This window comes from Lissotriton vulgaris, unplaced genomic scaffold (genome assembly GCF_964263255.1).
Source record: "Lissotriton vulgaris unplaced genomic scaffold, aLisVul1.2 SCAFFOLD_968, whole genome shotgun sequence".
Classification (NCBI taxonomy): Eukaryota; Metazoa; Chordata; class Amphibia; order Caudata; family Salamandridae; genus Lissotriton; species Lissotriton vulgaris.
The window spans coordinates 764,181-786,813 of NW_028255614.1; the positions used below are offsets into that span (position 1 = coordinate 764,181).

At 44.4% G+C, this 22,633-nt stretch overlaps 1 protein-coding gene across 1 annotated transcript in view; it reads right to left on the minus strand.

Annotated features, from left to right (window-relative positions):
• The window catches only part of LOC147659060 (uncharacterized), a 140,158-nt gene that overhangs the window by 88,307 nt on the left and 29,218 nt on the right, over positions 1 to 22,633 (minus strand). Inside the window, exon 3 of the mRNA XM_086951999.1 lies at positions 7,482 to 7,562. Within this exon, the coding sequence (XP_086808125.1) occupies positions 7,482 to 7,562 (81 nt within the window). The remainder of the gene's footprint in view (positions 1 to 7,481; positions 7,563 to 22,633) is intronic.

A 22,633-nucleotide genomic window follows, 5' to 3' on the forward strand; every position in this document is an offset into this window, starting at 1 on the left:
CTGTCGGGCTGCTCCCGTTTAGCATACTCATTGAGAGCTCAGCCACACTGGCCGCGCATCTCTTGCCAAGAGCGTCTCGTTGTTTCGGTGCCTGTATTCACTCTTTAGTGGCTTGCAATAAGTTCATATTAAAAACCCCTGACAGGATGATGTTTGGGTCCTGATGGGCGAGTTTTAAAGTTGCCAGTGTTGCTAGGAAATGGCCTACTCTTATCTTTTTTCGCTTGAACACTGGATGGATATAGGTGTTAAGAATAAGCAGGCTAGTGAGGGGCAGGGCTTCGAGTTCGACACATTGCAGCCAGGAGATCTCTAGGTCTATTGTTGAAGCTTGCCATGGAGTTTCGGTTGAAATGAAGATTGGAAGGCCTCCTTTGGCTCTCCCTAGGTTGGCGACTTTTTTGGCCGGCCTCTGAAATTCCTTTTATCCGGTTATAGGTGTGGGATTTGTCATTCAGGTTTCCTGGAAGAGAAGAATTTTGTACTTTGAAATGAATTTCGTGAAGCCTGGATCTTCTAGTTTAGTGCTAAGGTCGAACACATTCCAAAAGCAGATGTTACAGCCTGGGAGTGAGTTGGTAGCTACGTGGGTGTTTGTTCATGGCATATCTGGGGATGATCGGACTGCGATTAGATCCCGAAATCCGGGGGGCTTAATGGCTCCTGGATTAGCAAAGGTGATGGTGATTTTTTTAGCTGTGCACTCTTTCCTCTTTTGATGGGTTTCATGATCTTGGGCTTTGGCTCCATTTAACAGGCCCACTGATTGGTTGAATGGCTAGAGCAGGTTGGGGTAGCAAGGGGGGGGGGGGGGGCAATGTTTTTTAGCTTAATGCCCCACTTTGCAAATTGGTCCCTCTGCTCCCAGATTTGTTCAATAAAAGAGATGGCTGAGAATGAAGCTGTAGTAGTTTCTTGGCCCATGAAGCGCGTGTTCTGTTTAAACGCTATACTAACAATACCGCTGGTGGTTATGTGGCTCAGAGGGGGCAGTGCTTTAAAGAATTTGAACGGGATGCTTCTATTTAAGATGTCATGGGTTCCCCTTGATACGTAGTGGGGGATAAAGTCCAATTTGTTGATGTTTAAAGAGGAGTCCCAGTGCAACGCTAGGCGTGCTGCCCTTCCAGATGCATTGGCGGACAGTAGTGGCTCAGTAATTGTCGAAGGAGTGGTCACAGTTTCATCTATGTTGTTTTGTATTGATTGTTTGTTGACCTTTATCCAGGTTGCTTGGTTGCTTCCCGGGTTAGGGTTATGGGCTATGTCTGGATGGCAGTTTTCTTTCCTCTCGTTGTCAGTAACTAATGTTCTACACTTAGGCTAGTTATGACTGACCTAATGGTTGTTCACCTTTGTCAGTTGATTAGAGGGCTGAAATATTTAGATTGGCGATGGTTATTACTGGACTAGGTACTGTAATGTCAGTCTGTGATTGTTCTAAATTGGAAACCGCACCACTGGGTGTCTGCTCACCTGCTGCCAGGCTGGTGGAGCTGGAATGCTGCCTGGTTCAGTTGAAGAGGCCTGGGCGTCGGGTGCCCAATGTGTTGGGCATACTGACGGAGGGGTTTATAGAAGACACGGGGTCCTGCTGAGTTGTTCCCTTGTTTGGGGTGATTGCTGCAAGAAGTTCGAGCCCTGCGTGTCAGGGAAAGGGAACTCCCCCTCCTGCAGGTTTGCCTGGCGGAGGGGCTGGCCCTAATCCTGTTCTGCTTGTGCTTCAAACAAAAACAAGGAGAATCCTGGCTTGACGCAGTTGTTTTTAGTAGAATTGGGGAAGACAAGCTCCTGAACTTCGATGTGTTGAACACCCTGAGGTTATGTCTGGTTCCCTGTTAGATACCCAGTTCAGTGCGAGAGGTTTGTGGTCGTCTCATTGGCAGGGGCCCCTGCTTTGTGACTTTGGGGCCCGTCAATACCTGGGGAAGGTAAGGGTGATATCTGATGATTGAGAAGGAGATCAACAGAGGCAGGACGGTAGTGTATTTGTGCCTCGAAGACTTGGTTGTTTTGCTTTTTTCTGAGTTCGAGCGGGATGAGAGCTTTGGATGAAAAGAGTTGGAGGCTTGGAACGGCTATGATTGCTTTGTATGAGACTTCCAATTGTTGAGGTGACTGGGAACCTCTCCTCCCGTACTCCCGGTTTGAAGTTTTTCCACTGGGAGTGCAGGTGGTGGCCTCGCTCACTGATGCTGGGCTAATACTGATTTTGTCTATTATTTTGGAGGTGCCAGAGTCACTTCGGTGTTGATTGACTGAGGTGGATTCTTTTACAACTTTTAAAAAATCCGAAATCAGTGCCTTTTTGCTGCTGTTAGGTCCAGAGTGGTGCCTGAGTGGGATGGCTTTGGCACTGCCACCCTGTTTCGCAGCTGGAGTCGCCGCTGTAGATGATGTTGATATGGCTTTTAGCCAGTTATTTGCAGTTTTTGCGGTTGTTACATTTGTTGGCAGTAGCGGTGCGTCTGTTGAGGCTCCGGGTTCTTGCCTCCGGTATGATTCATCTTTAACAGGGGGACCGGGGCCTGGCGATTTCATGCTTTGTAGTTCTTTGACTGCAGAGCTAGAAGTGGAAAAGACGCTCCTACTACCAGCTACATAGTAAGCTTACTTTTGACTAGTTCTGTACAGTACTTGGAATCTTTGTGTCTTAAAGGAAATACACTGACTGTACATCTAATACCGTTATGTATACACAGGTTATTTTAAGGAACCACCTGGATTATCAACAGTGGACAAGGATAAAAATTTCCATTTGATTGATTTCAACACAAGAAAATAAAACCCTAAGGCTCCTATTATAAAATACAAAGTAAGCATTAGATTACCTAACCTTTGTGGTGACAAAGAAGTAGTTTTGTGGATTAAATTAACACACTAATTGTACACAACATAATATTATGTGTACACAGGTCTTTTAAAGGAACGAGGCAGAAATATAAAAGTGGATAAGATTTATCTATCCCCAGGATTAAGACTGACAACGCAAATTGAATACTGCGAATTGAGTAAGAAATCATCTAATTTATACTCTAGACACCGATAGAATTGTAGAAAAAACTTTCTGTAAATGAGATCCCTCAATGAATGTATACTAATTGACTGTTCCATATATTTTTAGATTGAAGAAATTTGATTGTAGTCCTGAGGAAGGTGTATCATCAATCTTAAACACCGAAACGCGTCGACAACTTGGCTATTTTTAACTATTGTGAATATACATGTGTTCAATGTCAATGTATTGTGATTGTTTTTACATGCAAAACTGTTGATTATATATGATGCTGTTTTTTGACTAAGTTTTTAATAAATTTGATTTTAATGAAAATTATGTTTTGTTGAGATAATTGTGGAACATGTCAGGATATACATCACTGAGATCAGAAATGTTTTTGGTGTCTTATTCCCCAAAGCGTTTGGCGCTTTAATTCAGGAACCACAGAAAGGAACCAATTCCCTTTTGATTGTTCTTTGACTGCAGCCTCTTTGGCCTTCTCCTTGTCCTTTGTCAGGGTTGCACTTCTTACTTTCCCCGACTGCATTCCTGTTATACTACCTCAGGAGGGGGAGGAGTGGGTGTGACTATAATTGGTCCTGGGGGTATAATTGGGTGGGTAGGTGGGAGGGGTGGAGGAATGAAGCAAAATTGCCTGGAGCCGCTGAGTTCTGGTCACAATGTAGTGGTAGGTAGCAGTCGGTGGCGGTAGAGGGGGGGATTGGAGGGAGTGAGAGAGCAGCGCTCGCTGGAGGCCGCATCCAGCCTAGCTGGGCCGCCGCCGGGAACTCTCCCGGGCACTTCACTCTGTGGCCTCCTGCTAAAGGGGGCCGCACTCTTGCACTCACACTCTAGCACGCTTGAGGCCCACCAATGCTGCGGTGCTGCTGCGCACCTGCCCGCTTGCCTGCTTGGCTGCTTGGCTTGGCTGCTTGCAAGGCTCTCCGGTCGCTCCGGTCACTGCTTACACCTACCTGAACCGCTCCGGGCGCGGGTCCACCTCTACCTCCTTGCTGGAGTCACCTCCTCAGAAGGTGCGTTTCTTAATGATCTGTGTGGAGTACATTTCCTTCCCCAGAAAAGAAAACTTGAGATACAAAACTTGCTTCCTATAGTTACGTTAAAAGGTATTTTTACAAAGTTTAAAGTGTGTCAAGTGTCACATTTTTCCCACTCCAGGAAAAAATCTAGCACTTTTCTGCTGACGCACGGTATAATATGAGAGAGGTGCTTTAAAGTGTCTTTAGCTATGGGAAGGCAATTTTGGAGACCTTCTGGAGCGTTTTCCAACCTGACCCCCATAAAAGTTGTTTCTGTTGGCTTTGCCATTGTTACTGTGGAATGCATGAGGAATGTGTTAAGTGATTCTTGGATTTGATGATTGGCTAAATTTGATATGCAATGGCTCAGATTGTTTGATTTCTGAATTTCATATAGCGAATTTATCTATCAGGGAGTCACAGAGATCCAATCTGGTAATGAGTAAATCACAACCAATTTGTTGGGCTTCATTTTTCAGGCATTACACATGAAGCCTAGCATTACATCCAAGTACAAAATCATCTGTGGTGTCATGTCTCTCCATGCTTTCCATTCTTTGTATGTATCCTTCTGGAACCTTATGTCCTCACCGTACCAGAGGGTTCCAGTAGTGCCAGTTGCAGAGGAGCCCTTAGTGAATGTAGCCAAATGTACTGCATGCTCACTTTAGCTCTGTTATGTGCCTCACTGTCTCCCATGGTGACAAGCTGATGCATCAGGGACCCTCGTGGAGCTTCTTACGGCTGGCAACACAGCTGGAGGTGGGGTTGGTGTGTTGCTGTGGGAAGCAGTTCACAAGAAGATAAGGGAGAATCGGATGCATGACTAGTGAGTCAATTCACAATGGACTACTCCCCTACTTGAAGAACAAACTGTAACTCACAGATGAACATAGAAATTCTAGAAATAGAAACAGGCTAATTCTAGAAATCCCCAAAGAGAAAAAATAGAAACCATCAAAGCAAATCTTTTAAGGCATTGGAATAGCATCCATGACCACATCAGAATAAATCATAACTTAGTTGCTTTCTTTAAAGACCTAAAAGTGCTGTTTGCTGCTTTTTAAACTCTTCCTTCATGATCAATTCCTCTGACATGCCTTTACTTTTGTTACTGTTCTTGGTCATAATGTTCTCTTTTTATGAGCTGTTCCATGTAGGGTACTGTGCTGCCCTTGTGGCAAGATCTGCACAATAGAAAAGCTATAAATAAATATGTGTTATGAACAAAGTGGAGGCTACAATGAAAGCTTAAGGATAAGCTACCAAGGAACGAGTGTAATCTGGCAGTTTTAAATATCTTCCTGCTAGTGCCATTCCTTATTAAACTGGCCCTTGAACCTCATCATAAAAGGTAGCAGTCACTACCTAAAAACTTCTGAGAGCTTTCATAGTGTGACTCTGATAAGTAAGGTATAAAAAGGGGTGCTGAAATACTATTACCTTCTTGACAAAAGGTAAGAATCAACTGCATCTCTTGGATCAACTCCTGCCTCATAGCACATGAAGTGATGACCCAGTCATCTTTTGCACGGTTGAGCTATCTTGTTCTGCAATTTTCAGCTCTCTGTAAACTTGCTTATACGATTAACCTGTTATGGTGCTCAATAAACAGATGTTTTATTTGTGTTGCGCATCACTAACTTTCTGGCAAAAAACTTTTTTATATGTTTATTTTCATTTTTTAGATACAACAAACAATCATGATACAAATAATAGTAACATGCAGAGCAGATATATACTATCAGGAGCGTTACAGTAGCAAGGGACTCACAAACTTCCATTTCATCGGTGTGGACAGGAACAGTGGGTTAAAATCTCCGGAGGCCCGGTCTGGACTGCCCTAGTATTGTCAGGCTTCAGGAGCTTCTTTAGGCTCTCTATGGTCCCTCCCAAGGTCGCCCGCAGGTGCTTGCATAAGCTCGACCAATGAGGTCAATGCGGCCCATCGTTTGCTGGGGCGGTCAGATCTTGTAGCATTGCGGCCCATGCCAGACAATCCTACTCTATGTTTTCATTTGTCCTGACCTCTCGCATCCACCTTTCCTTTGCCAGTGCACATTCAGTAGTATATCTGTCCCACATACACAATGAATGGCAAACCAGGGACAACCACCTAATGGCCACTCTGAGCTTTACCAAAACGAACCCAGGTAGTGCCATCTTGTATTGCATCCTACCTTTTTAGGGGCATAAAAACAAATTCAAGAGACAGTGCCTAATAATCACTTCCAAATGAATGTGTGTGAGCCTCCAGAGTTCAAGCACCAATTCCCTCCAATATCCCTCTATGGGCATGCAACTCACCAACATGTGAAGAAACCCCTCTCCCCATCCGCATCTGGGGCATGCGTCTGACCTACCCAGGTATATGCTCTTCAATCTCACTGGCGAGAGGTGTGCGCGGTGCAACACATAAAAATGAGCCAAGTTGAACCGGGTATTGCTGTACACCCCCCACACGACTGCGCATGCTGCGCACTACTCCTTATCCATCAGTGGCTCTAACAGGTCGGTAGCCCACTTCTGTCTCACTAGAAACTCCCTTCACTGTCTACCCTGCATGAGGGCTGTGTGAAACCAAGAAACCAAATGCCTAGAGGAACACAGATTCAATGGTACGTACAATGTGCATGGACTAACTGGAATATCAAGAGAACACATCCATATTTTCACGGGCTTTGTGATTTCGAAAACTGCAGAAACTATCCTGAGCCCACTCCACAACACTCTTGGACCTCCTGAAACATGATACATTGGTCCCTGTGACACAAATCTCTGAGAGTATCGCTGATTTTATTGTGCGCTCCCTCATTGTGCCACCTGTCGCACAACAAAAGGGCTGTGCCTATTTAGTTGTCAACTGGCCAATAAGCTCCCGGGCAAATTTTCTACCAGTGAGACACCTGCCAGCAGACTCTTCTCCCAGTTTTGGCCTTCGTAACACCAGTTAGTCGCATGCTGAAACTTTCTGCCATAAACGTGAAGTCTAACTATTATGGTAGTTTGGCTCACAGTTGAAGGCTAACTTCACAGGCAGAATTGATGAAAATCAAATAACTTGACATCTGATGAGCACAGACCTGGTTTTCAAAGTAGTCCATAGAAAGAATGCGCCGACTTTGAAAAGATTGGATAGATGGAACAGAAAATATACTAGCAATAGGAGAAGGAACTGCAGATTATATTGAATCTGCATATGAAAATGATTCATGTCTGTGCTCCTTAATGGGTGCCTTTACATATTTTTCATTCACATGTTGAATTGATTTGCCCAGAATCACATAAACATTGGATAAATGGCAAAACGGGTCCTAGAACCCAGTTCTGGAGGGTCCAAAGTTAGCATCTTACAAAACAACACAATATCTTATTACTTTGATGTGCCATGCCTCCTTTCTCATCTAAGCCTTTGTTTCATAAGAGCAGAAGCTTACAATTACCTCTGTTTTCTCTTTGATGATCTTTCTGATGTTGACAGAAGCATCAAGATTTCTGGACACGTCCAGCAGAGTCAAGCCGGCCTGGGGAAAAAGACTTCACTCAATCACATGGTGCACAATGTCACTGCCTTCGCTTCACTCAGTATAGCAAAAAATACTCTCCCATAGTATTGAACAAAAAAAGGAGGTGGCACATTCTTCATTATCACTACAAGGAATCAGGCAAAGCAGAAAACTAGTTATATAAAAAAAATAAAGATGTGCACCTCATATATAAATTAAACGTCTACAATTCACTTATAAACCACAATCAGAGTAAAAGAAAATGTACTTACACTGTAAGCATCTGTTTATAACATGTAGCGCTGTAGATTCATATGGTTTCCATAGTCATGCCATCTAGAGTTGGCCTCAGACATTACAACTAGTTTTTCTTCTATGAGTAGTACTGTTACTCTATATGATTAACTACACAATCCATTGTTTGCACTGCTCTTGGAAGTGTACACAGTTCTTTGCTGGAGTAGAAGAGCTTGTCTGCAATTTAGCCCTGTGGTCCTCCCAATGTCCCGGTAGTACGGTTGTGCACCTCCAGGTCAAATAAAAAGAAACAGCTAACAAGTGCATGGACACTCTCACACCAGTGGAAGCAAGGGAAATTCTGGGATCTTCCTTCGAACCAAAGATCAAGCTCACCTGACAAACAAATGAAAAGCCTATGCAGGTCGCAGCAGTGATCTTGCTGATGTGATGAACCAGCAAGTGTGAACCACTGTAGTGGTAAGTCATCACAGGATCTGTTTCTTGTGGTTGAACATAAATTGCGGAATGTGTTAACGATGTTTCGTAGTGCTAACACGTTATGGTATTTCTTGGGCAGTTTTGTTATGTAGGAGGACCTTCCACGTCTCTGACTTTATGCAAAGCTTTGCAGCCTGAGCAAGGGCGTTCACGAGCCCCGGGAGCAAGCCACTCTCTGTAGAGACGCACTGCAGGGGAACAAGGATCACAAGGTCTTATAATGGTCTGGCGGTGCATATGAAGTTTCCAATACTGTATTCCACAGGTCCAGGTTTGGGAGTCATTTCAGGCAATTCCCTATGTTTGGGTATTCCTCCTAAACAGGTTAAGACATGGTCTTTGTCTTATAGTATCAACAGGAACTAGGGGTGGGAGTTGAAGCTCCCAGTCAGGGCAACTGACAACAAAAGGCACAAAGGAGGGAGAGGTTTCACCACTTAGCTACCTCTACACTATTTTGTGGGTAACATTTCTCTGGAGCTGGGGAAGTGTAGTGGCGGGCTGTCCAAATACTTCAAAGTGACGCTCTGTCTCCTATCCTTCACACCCTAGAGCAGAGGCCTTCAAACCTCCCCAATCAAAATATTTCCATGTCAATCCATTACTAGGGGACCTGCAGCATTCATTAGGTCACCCACTTAAGGAGCATTGTAAACAATGCCTAGGCATGACATTGCAGCCTGTGTCTGCAGTTTAAACTGCCATTTTGACCTGGCAAAATAAACCTATTGCCAGGCCTACTTTCTGTTTAATACAAATACGTCAACCCTTGGGTAGGCACTAAACAGCCAATAGGACAGGGTGTATTGTATTAAAAAAGTTGGACATGCTCTTTCAACTTTTACATGTCCTGGTAGTGAAAAACTCTTACATTTGTTTTTCATTACTACATGCCTACCACTCCCATGAGATAACATGGGGTTACCTTATTACATTTAATAAATGCTAACTTTCAATTGGGTAATACAAGGGAACCCAGGACGCAGTAAGCTAAGGACCATGGGTAGAAACTTATTTTCAAAAGACAACGGTCCTTAGAAAGGAAGGGAATTGAGACAATAAATATAGACTAGATAGAACTATATTGCTAAGAATGCCCAGCCGGACACTTTAATTTCTTGATGAAAGTAATATGAAACAAAAGAATGGAGCACAAAGTGCGATGGAAGTGGGACACCAGCCGATGTCCAACCAACACACTTGGGGAACACACAGAAGGGAGGGAATATTCAGGCAAAGATAGGTTATCAAACAATTAAAATTGCAAAATGATAATCCACATTATACACATATGCATGCTCAAAATATATGTTAACTCTGCATTTAGTGTACTTTTTGTCGACGACGTTTCGAACCACACATATTATTGGTTCATCCTCAGGACAAAAAAATGCACAGCGTGAGGATGTCTTCAACTGGTGAAGACATCCTCACGCTGTGCAAGGACCCCCATTGTGGACCTGCACTTTCCTGATTTCAGACTCTTGGACCAGGGCAACGTTCCCCCCGATTTCCTTGTAATTGCGTAGACTCTATCCCTAGAAAGTCACCTGAATTAATACTCTCACCAAAGCGATCCTCAGCTTATCCGGATTGGGGTTCAAGCTTAATTATTAATTCTTTAGGCAATCATTTTTTGTCCTGAGGATGAACCAATAATATGTGTGGTTCGGAACGTCGTCGACAAAAAGTACACTAAATGCAGAGTTAACATATATTTTGAGCATGCATATGTGTATAATGTGGATTATCATTTTGCAATTTTAATTGTTTGATAACCTATCTTTGCCTGAATATTCCCTCCCTTCTGTTTGTTCCCCAAGTGTGTTGGTTGGACATCGGCTGGTGTCCCACTTCCATCGCACTTTGTGCTCCATTCTTTTGTTTCATATTACTTTCATCAAGAAATTAAAGTGTCCGGCTGGGCATTCTTAACAATATAGTTCTATCTAGTCTATATTTATTGTCTCAATTCCCTTCCTTTCTAAGGACCGTTGTCTTTTGAAAATAACTTTCAATTGGGGGCAGGAAGGAATGTCAGGTTTGGTGTCAAAACAATTGTAATTTAAAACACTCTTTAATGGAAAAGTTGGATTTTAAGTCATAACTCTGAAAATGCTGCTTATAGAAAGTTTACACAAACAAACAATGCCAAAACTGACTGCACCTTTACAACCTCAGTTAATTCATGACCACTATATTCAATAAAAGTGATCACCATTTATTTTTTTGAACATCATAAAAAATACTTTTGTTTTTTGTCACACACAAAGAACCAATACAAAGCAAATCATAAATATTCTTCACAACCACCAACATAAATTAATACACATCAGTGGATACAAACAGAAATTGACGAAAAAATGCACAACAGTAATCAAAAACAAAATGTATGTACAGTAATGAACCAGTTCTGATTGTTTAATTGCAGTTGCTATCATTTCCTAATAATGTGATTAACTATATGAGTAACCTTTCGCTGGTTTGGAACATGGAGTTGTCAGAAATTGAGTTTCTGCAGTGTTCACTTTGGTCTGAATAATAGCGAATTTCAAAACTACACATCCCATGATCCCTTTCCCAGGGACTGAAAGTGCTAGATACGCTGGTGGGGCGATGAGCCAATTGGAAGTTGTTTTATATAAACCGCAGTGGGACGTTTCCGGTTTAAAACGGCCCTTCCGTATCGAGTCATTGATGACAGGCGATGTGAGAAGAATTGAAACCACAAATGAACAAGTAAAGTTTGCAGAGATGTAGGATATGCATTTTATCTGAGTATTAGTCGGAAGTTGGTCTTCCATATTTTGCAAAATGTTTATAGACAACAGATGTTATACCGACTGTGTTTAAGGCTTCTTGCGGTGAACCCCCGGGTATGATTCTGTTTGGTTGAATGTGTTGAAAGGACAATGTTCGATGCCACGGCTGCACATATATTTCGCACAGGTCTATTGATTTTTGTGTTGCAGAGTGGATACCAGTTCCGTGTTCCGAGGAGAACCCCAAAAAAGTGTTGTAGTGGGTTCGAAATGCGCAAACAAGCATCAGTGTACCCAACAACTATAAATGAATGACACGGAGAACCAGGAAATAAACAATTGAACTGTGAAATATGTCTCCTGGGCACAGTAGCCTTATTGTGTTAGGGGTGCACCATCCATGAATAAGAGCTTATGAGTTGAATGTAGTATCATGTATTATTGATAGATATTTAGCTCTTGTTTTGGACAATGAAACAACCAGAACTGATTCATTACTGTACATATTTTTTGTTTTTGATTACTATTGTGCATTCTTTTTGTCAATGTTTGTTTGTATTCACTGTTGTGCAATAATTTATGTTGGTGGGTGGAAAGAATATTTAAGATTTGTTTTGCATTGGTTCTTTGAATGTGACAAAAAACAAAAGTATTTTTATGATCGTTAGACTTGGCATCTTTTGGCATGTTTCCCCTGAGTTTTTGCTTTCTGCCCTCCCGGTTTTGACTGTTTTTGCTTGCGTAGTGTTTCTGCACTCTTTTCGCACTGCTGATCAGTGGTAAAGTGCAAGTGCTCCTGTGGTAAAGTATGTTATGGATTGGTGTTTCCCTGATTGGCTGTTTGTTTTTCTAGTCAGCCCCTAGTAAAGTGCACTGAGTGTGCCAGGGCTTGGCAATCAAATGCTACGCGTGGGCCTGCAGCACGGATTGTGCCACCCACGTGAGTAGCCCGGAAAAGGTACCTCAGACCTACCATTGAAGAGTCTATGCGCAGTTTGTAACTGTCATGTCGACGTGGCCTGTGCACACACTGGCCAGTGCCTAACCTTCCATTTTCTTACATGTCAGGCGCCCCTAAGGTAGGCCCAAAAGTACCCCTGTGGGCAGGGTGCAGTGTATGTGAAAGGTAGGACATGCCCTGGTGTGTGTGGCATGTCCTGGTAGTGAATTACAGAACATGTTGTTTTTCACTATTGCAAGGCTACCTGTTCCCCTCAGGACAGAATGGGAAGTTTGTTTATAATATCTTATAAATATAACTAGCCCTGGGAACTAGGTGGGAACGTACAATTTAGTATGCCTGAACTCAGGATCTAACGATGCATCTTTTAGTAAAGGTGATTTTTACATTCTTTTTGAAAATACCACTTTTAGGAAGTAGGTATTTTCTTGCTCAGTCATCCCGTGTGCCTCTGCTGGAATGTGGATTGCCTGTCTGGGTTTTGGACGTCGGATGGCTAGGAAGCAAGGGTGGCTCCAGATAGTCTAGGTAGGTCAGGAAAGGGCTGAATAGATCTGGACTGAGATGGGGGAAGAGGGAGGAGATTTCCTTGCACCTCAAAGGGCCTGGTCTGCCTCTGACAATGCCGTCTCCACGCCCTGCCGAGAAATCAGACCAGAGAAGGCATAACTGGTTCTGGCTGGGCACAGATACCATCTGCCAAGAGGTTCAAATGATTTTTGGATAAGAGCTGGAGAGCTGCGAGGTGGGACTACTGCTTTGCTGGGTTGGCCTACAGTGGCTGCTTCTGTCTTGGGCAGTGAAAGGACTGGAATGAACTTTCTGCAATCTATTTTTGTGAGTGGCTCCAAGGGCCTGAGGCAGAGCTTGCCCCCTGTTCAAGAAGTTTCAGGAACACCAAAGACTTCCAGCTCTTCTGCTCTCAGCACTGGGGACTGTGTGTTTTGTGCTGTGACATAAGAAATGCAACTCGACGACTTCTACGACGCGCTTACGACTCCGTGTCCTGAAGGCAACGCAGAGGGCACTGCCATAATGCCGCACCGCAACCCTGGTCTCACCGACGACGCCTGCTGACGCTGCGACCAAGCCGCTGCTCACACTGCGACCTGTGGGCACCGCACTCCTCACCGCCTCGCTTCACGCCGAAGCCTAGGCACCGCAGAGAGCACCGCTGCAATGCGACCTCGGTCTCAACGACGATGCCTCCTGATGCTGTCACTGAGTCTTCGCACGCACAGCAACCTGTGGGCACTGCACTCCGCACTGCCTCGCTTCACGACGACGCCTTGGCTTCCCCGATGACACCGCTTCACGCCGAAACCGCCGCCGCTGCTTGCACCGCTCGTAAAGTTACACGACGCGCTGATCACATCCCACACCGCAGCCTTGGCCTACCGATACCGGCACCATCGACTCGCGTTCGTCAGCCGACCACAGCACTTCAGCAACGACGACGACGCTGCTTGCACGTGTCCTGCCAGCACCAGGACGAGCACCGCCTTCACCTCTCACTGCGACCCTGGCCTCACCGACAACGCCATCTGATGCCACCACCGAGCTGCTGCTCGCACCGCGACCTGAGGGCACCGCATGCCGCACTTCGCACCGCAGCACCCGATGCTTGCCGACACCAGCGCTCCTGATTTCAACAGAAAGGAGCTTGACCTGCAACGCGAGTGAATTCAAGGGCCTCGGCGCCCTGCATCTCTAACAGGTACTGTTTGCGGGTCTTCCCGACACCGTAGCTGGTCCTTGACGCCTCAACCAGCCTTTACTGTTTGGATTTGTTTGCTCACGACGCCGTGATAGCCCCGGACGGAGCTATCGACATCAAGGAACTGTTTTTAAAGCGTTTTGATAACTGTAGATTATTAAGTACTGTATTGTGGACTCTTATTGTTTTTGGCCTTGTATATAAAAATATTGGCTATTTTTCTAAACTGGTGTGGTGTCCTTTTGTAGTGCTTACACTGTATTACTGTTGGTTATGTGCAAATGCTTTACACACTGCCTATAAGATAAGCTTGACTGCTCGTGCCAAGCTATTAAGGGGGCGAGCAGGGGTTATTTTAGGAGTGTAACTCCCTTATCCTGACTAGGAAGAAGGGTCCCTACTTGGACAAAGGTGAAAGCCCTTGCCAACTAGAGACCCTCATTTCTAACAATGATGTTCAAACAAAAATAAATGGTGATCACTTTTATTGAATATATTGGTCATGAATGAACTGAGGTTGTAACGGTGCAGTCAGTTTTGGCATTGTTTGTTTGTGTAAACACTTGGTGGCTCAGCCTATATGAGCCCAACCCCTTGTGTTTGGTTTAACTTTTAGAACATTGGCATTTTCTGGCCCCAACAATTGTTGCCTGTAGCTCGCATCCTCTGTCATATGACTAGGTGTAGCCGGCAGTTGGTCTTTGTGTATTTCTCCCAGACAGTGAGACAAAGGGGTAAAAGATGTTGGCAGGACGGGCCATCTCTGATTTGATAGGAACATAGAAGTTATCACCTGCCACACTTGTACATCACAAAGAATCTGCCTCAGCACACTCACAAAGGAATTCCCCCTAATATTTTGTGCCCCCAGACAAGCAGTGGCCAAATCAGAGAGGCAGGAAATTCTAAACGTCTCTGGGGTGGAACCCTCTAGAAACTTCTACTTGAAAGCTGACATCGGGTATAAAAAGTGGACCCTCAGACCCAACTCTTCTATACACATCTAGACATGTGCAAGACTCAGAAGGACTGCTGTGTTGCTCTGCTGCCTGAGTGAGGACTGGCCCTGGATCTTGAACCCAGGACCACCAGAGTGACTCCAAGAGATAGTTGGGTGGCCTTCCGATCAGAGTCTCAGGGACAGAAAAGTCTCCAACCACCTTAATCCCAGAACCTGGACTCTGCTGCGAGTCTTGCCCCCCAAGTGGTGCCACCCAGTCCTGGACCCTTGGAAGTGCGCCTGAAGGTGATCAGCCAACCCAACAGTGGTCCAAGCAGAACTGACACAGCATGACGCATTGCCTCGCAACCTCTCATCAGAGCCACCGCTGTACGATACATCCCCGACGTAGGACCTTGCAGTTCCTCGGAACTGCCACTGCAAACACATTCTTCAATGCAGTACTTGCATCACAGCCCGCAGCTCCTCCAAATTGCCACTGCCCGACGCAGAACTCGCATTGCAGAACCACAACTCCTCAGAACTACTGCTGTGGGACGCATCCTCGAATGCAGGACCTTGCATCGAAGGACAAAAATAATGGCTGCATGACACATACCCAACATGGGATCTCGCAATATTACGCAACCAGGAGTTAAGGTATGGTCTTCACTGGACATAACCTGGTCCTTATATCCACCCACACTCTAATGTGGTAGGCCTGAACTTGTGACTTAGCGCAACCAGATAACCACGGTCTGCGCTTTGTGCTATTAAGCACTATTTTTACCGGTTCTACAGATTTGGATTTTTGTCGTTCGGTATCAAATAATTTATTACATTTTACTCTTATTTTTCTAAATTGGTGTGGGAGGTTTGTTGTGTTTGCACTTAATTATTGATTGTGTGCTGCATAAATACTTTACGCATTGCCTCTAAGTTAAGCCTGACTGCTTTTCTGCCAAGCTACCAGAGGGTTAAGCACAGGTTAATTTGGGGTTTTATTTTGTATCACCCTGACAAGAATTGTGGTTGCTGCTTGAGTAGGGTTTCACCCCGCCCCAACCAGTAACCCAATTTCCTACTTTAGTGTTCAGCTGTGAGATCTAGGACTGGTGTTTGAACAGGGCCAAATACAGTGATAAAATCCCATATAAATAATTTTCTACCATTACAAGTTTATTTTAAATTGTCCTTGATTTATTCTTTTGCTTTTCCCAAATTCACCTTCATTCTACCCGAAGGTCTGTGCCTCTGGCTACACCTGCAAGGATGACATTTAAGCTGGCCAACCTGGATAACTACAATGTGGTTGACCACAAGGAGTTCTATAAGGAGAAGGGACTTCCAGCCAAAAGAAACACCAGGAGACTGAAGCTCCATATGGCTCTGAGGACCTGGGTGTAAGTTCATCAATCACTGGCAGCAGCAGAGGAAGACAAGGAGGGGGGAAGATGATGTGGAGGAGGAAATTTGAGTTCCTAACCACAAGTCTTGAAGTGCAGCACACAGTGGAGGTGGATAACTTGTCTCCTGATTTAAAAATCCCTCCCGGAGCAGTGTGTCCTCCCTAGGCATGTCCCCAGAGGAGCTGGCGGACAGTAAGGCTGAAAGGAAGTTTAGCCTGCAGATGGCTTAACTCAAGATGTAGGAAAAGAAAATTGAGGTGGAGAAAGCCTTGGCTGAAAAGAAACTGGCCATGGAGGAACGGAGAACGGCCCATGAGCTAAGTCTCAGAGAGCTAGACATCAGAGCCAGGCAGGCCGAGTCCAGCACTAACGGAGGTGACCGTTTGTAATTAGGGGAAGGCAGGAGGACATTATCCCCAGCAATGATTTATTAGTTAGAACCAAAGTGCAATTTCACTTTGAAAGAGAAAATGCCTGATTTGCAAGGTGTTGTATTCCCTTCTTCATAGGAAAAGCCTTACATCAGACCGTATTCAAGACTGCCCCCAAAATTGTTATCTCTTTGCAGAACTGAGGACCGGCACTGCATTAAGTAATATGTGCCTGAGCACCTTCTGCAACCGGAGCAAGGTGAATCACCAGAAAATGGGTAATACATTATGAGAAACCTGCTCAGTCCCCAACCCCTCTGTTGAACAGAATTCTTTTTTTTTTAAACTGGCTGCAGCACCCCTATGATGTACAAAGCCCAGAAGATGCTCAAATGATGCAGCCTCCTTTTGAACATGCTCCATAGTTCAGTGATGAATTGAAAATGGCACAGCTCAGGCCAGGCCAACTTAAAAGGTAGTGGTGCAAGATCTATGGCACCTTGAAAGAGAACGTTTTAATGAGGGTTTAAAGAAGTATAAAAGATTGCTCTTCGCCGAAACAACCTCTTTTTATTCTAATCACATTAATTTAGCAGCAAATAAACAAAAGGAAACACTTTAGATATTGAACAAAGTCACTTGTCCCAAGCGGGTTACCCAGGAGATAGAACCCTCTCAAACTTAAATTAAATCAATTAAGGATAGCATTCCGACCACTTCTTTGCCTCAACAACTTGGGGAGGATGTTGACTGTGGGTCCAATAATTCTCACTCCTTAGTTCAGTTTCCCCATCTAAAGCATCAGACTCTTAGTTCTCTCACGCATTAGGTGAAATCAGACTACCCGCTGGATCCCTGCCCTCCTTTTACTGTGCAAGCTCTGTCTGACATAACAGGCAAACCTCTGTTAGACCTTTTGATTAAGTCACTCGCTCAGGTTTAAAACTGCAGTGATAATTCCCTTGCTGATCAAACACAAAGAGAAGCTAGGTGACTATCCTAAGCAACTGATAAATTATCGCCCATTGTAACTTCTCTCCGATGCAGTGAAAATCTTTGAAAGTTTTGTTACTCAGGAGCTAAGCAGGTTTTTTATTCATCCAACTTTCTTCATCTATTGCAGTACAGAAGCTGTGATGCTTTCTGTCCTTGATGATCAATGACAGGATTTGGATTCAGGACATGTGTCCGCGCAAGTTCTCCTAGATCTATCAGCTGCCTTCGATACTGTTGATCATGTGATTTTGCTGAATCGTCTGAAGGAAGCCGGTTTATCACTTCAGGCTCTGAGTTGACAAGCCTTCTTTTTTTGGAGGCCACACACAGGAAGTGCAGTTAAGCCCATTTTCCTCTTCTAAGACCCATCTCATCTGTGGAGCGCCCACTGATCTGCATTTGCTGATTAATGTTTACATCTGCCCATTGAACTCAGTCCTTGCTAGAAACAGTGGTATACACCCGTTACAACGCATCTTTTACTCGGCACTACCATTACAACGCGACTTTTACTCCGCATACCATTACAACGCATTGCGCTGGGGGGCGCTCTAGGATAGGGAATAAGTATAATTTACTATCCAACACCTTCCCTAGGGTCCACGGGGACTGGAGTTAGAATAGTAAATTATACTTACCACTATCCAGCACCCCAAAGCGCTATGCGTTGTAATGGTATGCGTTGTAAAAGTCGCGTTGTAACTGTATGCGGAGTAAAAGTATGCGGAGTAACATGGTACATCCGACACAGTTGTAGATTCTACAACTGCATTGATGACTCTTTGCTCATCTTCTGGCTTGAAGGTCCTGCCCAATCCTACTGGCCCTCGGAGATTGTGCCCCTCTGTACCCGTGGCCTCTGCCAAGAGCCTAGTCATCACTGTAAATAATCAACTGTCTTTGATGCCCCAGATCAAGGTAATGCTTTGGTTTATTGAAATACATTAGGAAGGTTAGTCCTCTTCTGTCACTGGAGGCTTTGAAAGTGGCTATTGCAGCATTAATTGTGTTCCACTTGGACTATAAAAACGACCTGTATTTGAATTTCCCTGCAATTTTTTCACAAACTACAAATCATTAGAAAAACAACAGCGAAGATAATCAGTAAACTGCATAGAATAGCACATATCTTTCCTGCCTTAATAAATCTTCACTGGCTCCCCTGTCAAACACAGAACCCTTTTTAGGTCGAGCAGACGTAAAAGCAGGCGAAGCCTGCTGTCTGCGAAGACCTCTTTTGCTGGCGTGTCTGGAGGAATGTGAGACAGCGATCAGGCACGAGCCTCGCTGTCTCAGATTCCTCCTCGAGGGCGCGCACGGCACCACACACGCATGCGCATACACAGAGACACACAAGCGCCCATGCACGCACCCATACATACAGAGAACCCACCCCCGCCATTGCATACACACACGCGCGCACACACACACACACACTGCATACACACACGCTCCCCCCCTTACCTCACCAGAGGCACACACACACACACACACGCGCGCGCACACATCCCCCTCACACCCCACTCACCAGGTTCTTCTTGCGTGTCCCTCGGCAGCCAGCGGGTCATTCCGGTTAACAGGCGGGGGCCGCGGGGCTCTCCACGAGCACGGGAGCCCCGCTAGCTAACACGGAAATCCTCCGGCGGGCACTGGAGCGCCTGCTTCCTGTTTTTGTCCGGCAACCCCCCGTCCCAACAAAGGTTGCCTGGCTTCCTGTTAAAGCCGGGCTGTGGCGGTGAGTTTGCTTGTTTAAGTTGTTAATGCTGATGATTGATCGTAGTTCACTCATGAGAAGGTGTTCTGTTTTCTTCCACATTGCATCTAATATGTATTAGAATATGCTTGTAAAATATGCAGGAGTGCGGTACTAAAGCACAACTCAATACCGCTATCGGGAAAAAGTTTGTAATTAAGACACACTGGAGGTTTTAATGTGGTGACCAGACCATGGTCTCTGACCTGCTCCCAATTTACCACATCATGCACTCCTGGATGAATTAATATGCCTCACCCTATGCACCGCTGTTTCTTTAGGTGCTAAAATGAGGTGTGCTTGGAAATAAAAGCACAGCTGCTTCATATGTTGCTTGAGGTGTTAAATTGATGCTTGTATACTACTTAGATATGGGTTTAATGTCTTATTTATTACTAGCACATCTTAAAGTGACATATGCTCCAAAATGGCTCACTTGTTTACAGCTGTTTCCTTCAGAGACTGACTGCATCATAGACTGTTAGGGCTGGTTCATTAAAGGTAAAGGCGCCCGCTACGAATTTTAAAGTTTTAAATTACTGATCCGCCCAGGACAGTGAGGTAAGAAAGCCACTATTTATTTAATTCGCCGCATTGTCTTCGGCTAGTAAACTTTTTGTTGCGGGTAATTGAACAGGTGCATATATTATTGAATTGTATGCTTTGGGGCGGGTGCGAGGGAGTCCTGCAGAGGACCTCCGCCATTTCCGTGGTCATTGCTTATTTATTGTATATTTTAGACGTGTGCGCATTGAAAACACCTGTCGGTTGTGACTTTACCTCCCTCCTTTAAGTGGGTGGTCACGGCTCCGTTACGTTGTCGTTTCGGTTGTCTCGCTGAACCTTGCTGCAAAATACCGTTATAACCACTGCTCAGTGTACTACTTTCTACGCCGCCGCCTAGGCTTAATTTGTCGTACAAATCTGTATTGCAAATTTTTTTGCAAATTTAATATAGATGTTTTGTTTGTAGTAATTTTCTGTTGTTTAAATTACATGCTGTGTTTTTATAGCAAACGGAATGTGAGCTTATCATGTTATGATTATGGCGCTCATGCCTTATACAGCTCTTTAACCCGCATCTTTTAAAATAGCATTCACTGCAAAGAAGGCTGCAGAGAAGCTCAGTGGGTCCTGCATAACATCTATCTCTGCGTGCTCGAAAACATTGGCATGTAGGTGCATTCCTCATGTATGGCCTCGGGAGATAGTTCGGCATACCTCTGTTGAGTAGGAACCTGCGTTTCTTTTTCTTTCTTGGAATGTAGTAGGAAGGCTTTTTTGTAATTTTTTTTTAAAGAGAAGCGAGAAAGACCGCATATTTAAACGTGTTTATAGTGTTGTGTTTTCTGCCACCTGTTCTTGAGTTTTGAAACTGACAGCTTTAAACAGCACAATTTTTGGAGTAGTTTGTGAGTATAACATTTTGAGGAACGCGCTACAGTTTTAACTCCCATATTAGTTAGGGATCCTTTACGTGACTACTAAAAAAACTTGACCTAAAATGTGGTGCACCCAGCCGCAAGCCGTATTTAAAACTAGTGCAACATGTTATTTTAGATCAGTTTTCAAAGAGGATGCCGACACAATACTGTACTGCTGGCATGTGAATCGGGTACAAGGACAAGACTTGCATGGTCTGGGGCGGGTTAAACTGCTATCATCTTACTAAATTAGGCGGTTTGGCATGTAGACACGTATCAAACCGACAAACCACCATTCAGGTTCCGCTAGAGCTCGTGAGCTACCAATAGCTCTCCAGCTACCTGTGAACAGCTCAGACCAATAAACATAAAAGCCTTTTAGTTAAAGTATTATTTGTATGTCAAAATTAAAAAGCATGTATTTAAGACGGTAATGGATGTATTTTAAGAACTCAACAGCTGATGTTTGGAGAAATATGGTTCAATTTTCAAAATAAATTTAAAGCTAGTATTGGAGTTCGAGAGATTTAGTTCACATTTATTACATTGATGCTGGGGTATTGCTGTTATGGCTGTTCTGTATTACCATGTAGATCCATTCCAAATTGATAGTATTTTTAGGTCTCGCTATTCCATTCCGCAAGGAATGAATAGCGAGAATTATAGGGTTGCATCAGGAAAGCTAAACCAGCCGGCGGATTTCCACAAGTGCATGTGATCGTGAACGCGCATCCGCCTGATGGTTTAGCTTTCCTGATGCAACTCTAACCATCACTTCAACGGGATCCGCTCCGCCCCCTGCTGCACGCACTTTCCATCCAGCGCACGAAGCGCGTCCACACCAAAGCCATCTGTTGCTTCCCCCAGCAGGCTCGGCCTCACTTACTTCTCCTCCCCCCTAATTAACATCCCTCACGGCCGTGAACCAAAGGGATCACTTATAGAAGTGATCAGGCGAGTGCAGCATAGTTCGTTGGGGTTGGCATTAAAGTGTTTTAAATCCTATCTTAAAGAAGGCAGACAAACCCGCATGTACTTAGTCCTAGTAATTACCTCTTTTCATGCTCACACAAATGAATATGCAGTTGGTGCTTCGGGTCCAGTTCGAGCTATATAAAAGTCCATAAAAATATTAAAATTCTCTCCCTATCACCATCACACAATTCGTCCCTGCCCGTAGAGGATCTACCGTTTCAGGGCTAATTAATCGGTGACTTTCGTAGCACACATTCCACTCAAGCGCCAACAGGCTGCCAGAGCCGTTAATAAACAGTGCCTACTCCTCTGCAATCAAATTTTTATAAACAGTTTTGTGCCTATTTGACAATGTACTGTGCAAAACTGTTCCGGTTTAGTCAAATTAGTGCTGTATTGTTATCACGTGCAAAAAGCTTAAATTAGGGCAGGGTCTTCCGGGACGCTTAACACCGTATTTACACTTTTTTTAGAAACATTGTACACATGTTTGTTTGGCCTCCTTTTCTATTTTAAAAATTACACATAACCAATAAGGCTTATACATATACAAAACATCCTGCCTTTAAAATTTCCTTTTGCAACCCAGCTCCTTTACAGTTCCCTGCAGGCATATGCAGCACACTTCCCCCACTTGCAATAAACCTCCACCAAACGCCAAACTTTCCTACAAATGTAATCATGGCCTTGAGCGCTCCTACTAACATAAATTAACAAGTCGTTGTCACAAAGCTTCACAGGAAAGACCAGCGACGCCATATGGACAGCAGGCAGCCACAACACATCTTCCCCACTACTCTTTTCCTACCATTTGTTTCTCCCGTCAGTGATTTGTTCCTCATATGTTTCCTTCCAATCTGGCCCTATCTTTCCACACAACTTAACCTCATGCGCGCTATTGTTATTACTCTCGTATGCTGAGATTTAAAAAAAAACATGTAACATGACGAGCTGGGCTCGTCATCAGCGTGCGAGGAGGCTACACCATGACGAGCCCAGCTCGTCATCAGCGTGGAAGGGGTTAAAGCACTTTCTATAACATC